The following is a 7,500-nucleotide window of genomic DNA, read 5'->3' on the forward strand; positions in this document are numbered from 1 at the left end:
GCTGCTTTCCAAATATTAACCTTCTTCCTCTGGTACAGAAAATTACTTCCAGCTCTGACAAGTTACAGATCTTCAAAAAATATCCATCAAACCCACAAAAGAATATTGCTTCTACACCTGGGAAACTTTAGGGAAGATCACAAAACTTAACATTTTTTAAGGGAAGATCACTCGACAGAATAAGAAACATAGAATACAATTTCTTATTATCCACAGACAAACACTTCGAGCTTCTCTTAGTATATATTGCTCAAGTACGTCCGTTATTCACTAGAATTAGCTACTTTCATGTCACCTCTACTATAGTCAAATTTGATACACCTTTCCCTCGTTCACACCCATCAAGGTGCCTCACTCCCATACATCACACTAACCAGTATACCCAAATCCGTTTTTCTCATTATGTCAACACTGTAGCATTCCTTATCTCGTACCTACTTTTCCAGTAAACGTTGACTTAGTTCATATATGCAAACTAAACACTAAACGTGTTGATGTCGGTATTTTCGACATGTAGAAATCAAGGGCTGTCTCTTCACTATAATTAAACTATACATAAATATAAAATAAAATAGATCCTGTCAGAGTACTCACACACAGACACACATATATTTAGAACGGGAGCTGATTTTGTTTAACCTAAAGCGGGGTGAATCGAGCTTACTTTTTATCATTAGCCCACAATCTGGTTTAGTCTAGCTTTTCATCATTATTAATATATCTTTTAAATGAGGAGAGCTTGCACCTGGAAAAACAGAAAACCTCTTCTGAAATCATGAAACTCTAATGAAAGTATACTGCATGATACAAGGATGCAATATACACAGATAAACCTATTATACACATATAAACGCCCACACATGTTCGGGGATTAAAAGTAATCAGAATTGAATACGTAAAGTTGGGTATGTATTAATATATGTGTGTTTGTGTATGTATACACGCACACACAAAGCAAGCGGGGCATTATAGTTGCACATACATATATATGCATACAAACTCATAAATAATACACACGTATAATACAGATGGGGATGTACTTGCATAGAAAGTGACTTGATCTGATATCGTGTGCTGAAACACTACCTTTTAGTCGAAGAAATCGACTCCAGGACTTATTCTTTGTAAGCCCGGTACTTTTTCTATCGGTCTCTTTTACCGAACCGCTAGATTACGGGGACGTAACCACACGAGCATAGGTTGCCAAGCGATGGTGGTGGGACAAACAGACACAAAAATACACATGCGTAAATATATACATATACATATACGACGGGCTTCTTTCAGTTTTCGTCTGCCAAATCCAATCACAAGACTTCGGTCGACCCGAGGCTATAATAGAAGACACTTGCTCAAGGTACCACACAGTGGGACTGTACACGGAACCATGTAGTTAAATCAACCTTGGCAGAATTTGAATTCGGGACGTAAAGACGGACGAAATGCTGCAAAGCATTTTGCCCGGCGTGCTAACGGTTCTGCCAGATCGCAACCTGAACATCATGCTAAAATATTGATAACGTTAAAAACTTAGCTGAACTTTAAAGGTTGTCTATGCATTAGAAACATACAGAAGAAAGGGCTATAAATATTACATTCGTCAATCTACCATCGATAAAATACACGTCAGTCAGTATCGACATTGAGATCAGTTGATTTTACGGTTCCTTCACAATTATACGGTTCCTTGGTAAAAGGCTCGTTCAGGAAAGGAACATTTTAACAAGTCACAATCGCTACTGCGATAATGATTTTACTTCACTTTCAAAGTACACCTGTCATAATACATTATCCCACCTGCATATACATTTCGTTATAAATATATGTGTGCGTGTTGTCTGTGTGTGTGGTTGTGCATGTATGTTTGTGTTTATATGTAGACATATATATATATATATACACACATAATTGTGTGCGCGTGTATATATATGTGTGTGTGTGTGTGTGTGTGCGCGCGCGCGCGAGGAGGGCCAGAGAAAGTATTTGCTAATCAAAGCGTTTACTAGGAGCTCAGTTTAACTTTTATTCATTTGTGTGTGTGTGTGTGTTTGTATAGTGTGCGTGTATGTGCGTTTGTGTGTGTGTGCCGCGCGCGCGCGAGGAGGGCCAGAGAAAGTATTTGCTAATCAAAGCGTTTACTAGAGCTCAGTTTAACTTTTATTCATTTGTGTGTGTGTGTGTGTTTGTATAGTGTGCGTGTATGTGCGTTTGTGTGTGTGTGTGTGCGCGCGCGCGCGCGAGTGTATGTTATTGGAACTGAATTATTTTTTATCTACACTGCAATCACAAATGCATGCAATGCATATATGAATAAATATATACATAGATGCATACGCACACACACACACACGCATATATATATATGCACACACACACACACACACACACATATATATATATATATATGAATATATGCATACGTTTGTATATATATATTATTTATAAATATATATCATACACAGTAAATATATTTGCAATATATTTCATATACTTATATATATGAGAGGGAAGATTTTTCGCTTCTGTGTGTGTGTGTGTGTGTGTGTGTGTGTGTGTGTATGTGTGTGTGTGTGTGTGTGTGTGTGTGTGTGTGTGTGTGTGTGTGTGTGTGTGTGTGTGTGTGTGTGTGTGTGTGTGTCTAATATTTAAAATTCTCAAAATCGTCGAGAGATATAGCATCAAGTAGATACTCAACTGTTTGAAATATTTGCCAAAAGAGCCAGCAACTTAAACGTACTTGTTAGAATAAGTTCTTTTTTTTAAAATTCATACATACATACATACATGCATGCATACATACATACACACACACGTATGTGAGTGTGTGTGTGTGTGTGTGTGTAAAAACTGGCATAGCGTATAATTTCAAGTACACCAGTAGTTTAGTTGCCAGATATATTTGCCAAAATGATCATCAAAGTTGAAGAACTATCATATTAAGGAATTGTTGATGATATAACATATAACCATGTGAAACGACCGGGCTGTTTTCAAAAGCCATATAACAGATTATAAGAAAATATCTATTTATATCGAATTTATTCTCGATAGACATATAATCATATAAAGTTATGATAATTATTGATATAGAATATAATCGATAATGCCTTGATGAAAACATACTCATATTTCTGTAGTATTTTATTCAAATCTTAGTTGATGATGAGTCATTATTATAATGGCACTTTACAGTAGCAACTAATTAACGAAATAATTACCAAATACAAAAAAAAACGACCTTTTGACTTCAGCTATCAGGATATTGTATACATAAATCTGCTTATGAGAATTAACTGTCACACCACAATTATTTTAGAAATATTTCCAGACAAGTCGTATATTTTGAGATGCACACTCACACACACACACACATATAAATATATATATATATTCTTTAATATTTACTCGTCGGGGTTTCAATTTCCACCGACGTCGACTGTGTCTTTCATCCATTAAAATAAATGGTAAAATAAGCACCGTGTGGAGGCGCGTGGCTTAGTGGTTAGGGTGTCAGCATCATGATCGTAAGATTGTGGTTTCGATTCCTGGACCGGACGACGCGTTGTGTTCTTGAACAAAACACTTCATTTCACGTTGCTCCAGTCCACTCAGCTGGCAAAAATGAGTAACGCTGAGATGGACTGGCGTCCCGTCCAGCTGGGGAACACATACGCCATTGAAACCGGAAAACCGGACCCATGATCCTGGCTAGGCTTTAAAAAAGGCGCATTTATTTTTCTATTTAAAATAAGCTCCAGCTGAGCACTGGGGTTGATGTAATCGACTTGCTCGCTCCTCCGAAATTGCTGGCCTTGCGCCAAAATTCGAAACGAATACTTACTCGTCGGTAGCATAGCAGTAAGTATATCCAACTGTCAAGCAGGAGACTGGTTTTCTATTTCCTACCGCGAGCGTGGCAGTGTGGTAAGAACCGCATAGGCTCGGCTTCAGTCTTACTGTAAAGCATCTCGGGCAAGTGTTTTCTACTATATCTACGAGCTGACCAAAGTCTTTTGAATGGATTCTGCAGACGGAAACTGAATGAAGCCTGTTGCATGCATGTGTATATACACACACACACACACACACATATATATATATATATATATTAGGGGGAGAATTCACAACAAAACAAAAGACGAAGACAGGTGGTGTAGACAACAAACAGATGTATTAGTATAACGCTCGGGGAGTGAAAAAAATCTTTAACGTTTCGAGCCTACGCTCTTCCACAGAAAGTAACACAAGGAGAGAAAATAAAGAATGTTTAGTGGCTAGCGATCTGTGCGTTTATGTGTTTGAGCTTGTTCCTACCGCCGCATAGCAAAAGAGATCGATGAAGTACTAGTCATAGAAAAAATAGTATAATTGATTTGTTCGACTAAATTCTTTAAGGCGGTACCCCTGCCCCAGCATGGCCGCAATCATATAACTGAGACTATTAAGAGATAAAGGAAATATTTGATGCTTAGTATCATCACTAGATTGCGTGTTTTCTACAAGAGTGGCTCTATTTTCCATATATGTTAATCATCTTTGAAAGTTTATTTCGTTGCTTGGATCTAGTACAAGTCTCTTAGCTTACCTTTATCCCGACTCATTCTCACATTGATCCTAAGAATTGTACTCTCTTTTTCCCTTTCTCTCCCTCTCCACCTCTCCATGTCTCTTCACTTTCTCTATCTCTCAGTCACACAATACCTCTCTCCTTCTATCACCTATCATTTTGTGAATTCTACACTTTTTTTTAAATTTTACCCTTAATCTCACTCTTTCATATCCGTCGCTCCTCACCTATCCCAATTCGAAACCACTACCGATTATCACCAACAAACAGATATGTTTTTGTTCCGTTTTGTTTTATGTAATGTTTTTTTTTTCCGTGCTTCATATCTAACAGATTTGCTACTTTTAGTGAGAGAAGTTTGTTTATGTCTGATATATAAAACAATATGGTCCTATGACCTTCTGTACAACCTATGGTGTTTACCAAAGTAGTAGGTTGCTGCTGCAAGACGGATAACATCAAATACTTGGCAATGCAGTATTAATCAAAGAGTTTCTTAACGAAAAAAATCTATGTACAAACCTTCACCATATATTCAATTATTCAATTGAAAACGTTCGTGTTTGTGTGCGTGCATATGTGTATGCATACGTGCTTTTATATATTTGTGTGTGTGTGTGTGTGTGGTGTGTGTGTGTGTGTGTGCGTGTATGAGTGTGTACACATACACACGCATATTTATTGACAGACTCCATATACATGTATATATGTATATATATGTACAAATATCGATACACTCACACATATACCGATGCACATATGCATTTAGATATATACACACTCATACATACATATATATATACACTCATAAATATATATATAGATGAAATTATATATATATATATATATATATAATTTCATCTAAGATTTCAATGGACCCAATATTAAATGTCTGCTAATAAATATGGTTTTCAAATCTATATCTCTCTCTAAAGTTCACGTCTGAGTAGGTGTGTATCTATACACTTATGTGCGTGTACGTCTACAGAAACTGATTCATATATAAACCACCTCGCTTCCCACCTCAGGTAATTTCAATTCTTACAGGGAATACTTAATGATATATAGCCACAAAGAAAATTTGAATCTTTCAAAGCCTTGTATTCGAATAAATAAAGAGGTTCAGGGCTAAATGTCCAAGCTACTTTCATTGAAACCATTGATGGCTTTTAGTCGAACTGCAGTCATCTATATGAAAGCCATACTATCTGATATACCTCTCTAATAAATTAAAGATTGGTATGAACTGCTAATATTGATGCTAGTGTTGTTATTTTTGTTGATCTTGTGAAGCTCTGGCTACTGTTGTTACGAGATATGCATATAATTTAGTAATGGACTCTGCAAAACTAGAACTACCCGGCAATTTAGACTTCCGGTTAGGACAGAAGGTTGTTGAAGGGTTACAAACAGGCCCCATCAACAGCTTAGATAGCACTTCCCGAGGAATATGGGAAACATCGAGTTCATCTTCGACTGACGGGTGCTCGCAGACAGGTTTACAAGATCTAGTCGATAGAGAGAGTATCCGTGTATAAAGGGGTCGGGTATGTAGTTTCTCAAGTTTGTTTTGGTAGGATACTCTTTGGTTTTTACTTAGGTGAATGAAACTTTGAGCTCTTTCAATATTTGTACCAGTTTTGCTTCACATCGCTCTGAAGGACATATATTATGCACATATTTCATAACCCTTTGGAATGCATATCGCCAATTAAATTAAAAGATATAATATAAGAATAAATAATAAGATTTTAGTTGTCTTACTGAGTATTTTCACTCGCGTACCGAGTGCATCTCTGTGAGTTTCGAATATGTTCAGTATTTTGTTTGCTTGTTCATTTTCTGCGGTGCTCCAATTTACTGTGTTACGCATATTTCTGAATCTTGAGATTTTATTTACGAAACTTATCTGCAAGTGTTTTAATGGTTCATAATCTACCTATTATAATAGGGACTATCCCTTTTTACAGGCGTCACATCCTAGTTATCTCAGTTTTCATATCTATTTCAGTAAGGAAGTTTTTCCTTTTAAGGATTTGTTGACAATAATATCTGACCTATCAGTCGTAATCTCTTTAGAGTGGCATGTGCTACAGTATGGTCAATGTTTCTTACCCTGAGATCTTTGCACTATCATTTTTGGGCTGGTATCTTCGTAATGCAAGCATAGATTTCAGTGTATGACAGTTCCTATTCTATAATTGCCGTAGATGTACACTTCCTTGGCTCAGCAATTTCTTGGCAACCAGTGACAATTTTGTCAACCGTTTTCCCCCAACTTCCACATACACTCTGTAGCTATATAATACATTTTACTGGTTGTGTTTTCTGCTAGGAAAAATTTGATATTATGCTACGAGAGAATCATTGTTTCAGCTTGAGCCTGGCATTTCATAAGTCTGTGCTGCAATTTTTTATTTTTTTGTCTAATTTCACTTTATTCAGTTTTGTTAGATATTAGTCATGCAGAGGCTATTCTAGCCATAGCTTTAATATAGAATTCTATGGCCCCATTCTCAGATTAGTTCCAAACATTTTCACAAACTCTGTTATTGTTTCTCTTTTCTCTTCACAATAATCTATATTTTACTTCATCCAGATCTGTTTCAATAAAGACTTTAAACAGATTTTTGTTCAGTGCGTGTTTGTAGTTGCTTGCATTAACTTTCTATTATTCTATAATAGATATAGTTTTAATCATACAAAGTGGATTTGTATGAAGCTATCGAACTGGAATCCCAAATTTCCATTACTATTTCAAACTTTTTCAAAAAACCTACATCACTTGTGACCTTTTGAAAAGCATAAACATTACAGTTTCCTTAAATCCCACTACGAACCTAAGAATTTGTTTCTATGCTATAAAGGAAAAAATAAAAGCGAAAAGAATCGTTATTTACCTGAATTTGTTTCTGTACCATAATATTGATGGT

The 7,500-nt window shown here is 36.2% G+C and overlaps 1 protein-coding gene across 2 annotated transcripts in view; it reads right to left on the minus strand.

The window, feature by feature from the left end:
• LOC115212320 (inactive tyrosine-protein kinase 7) overlaps positions 1-7,500 on the minus strand; it is a 262,230-nt gene that overhangs the window by 160,717 nt on the left and 94,013 nt on the right. For both annotated transcript variants that reach the window (XM_029781184.2, XM_029781183.2), the window contains exon 4: positions 7,468-7,500. This exon is cut by the window's right edge and continues 103 nt beyond it. In XM_029781184.2, coding sequence (XP_029637044.1) covers positions 7,468-7,500 — 33 coding nt within the window. The remainder of the gene's footprint in view (positions 1-7,467) is intronic.

This window comes from Octopus sinensis, linkage group LG5 (assembly GCF_006345805.1).
Source record: "Octopus sinensis linkage group LG5, ASM634580v1, whole genome shotgun sequence".
In the NCBI taxonomy this organism is placed as follows: Eukaryota; Metazoa; Mollusca; class Cephalopoda; order Octopoda; family Octopodidae; genus Octopus; species Octopus sinensis.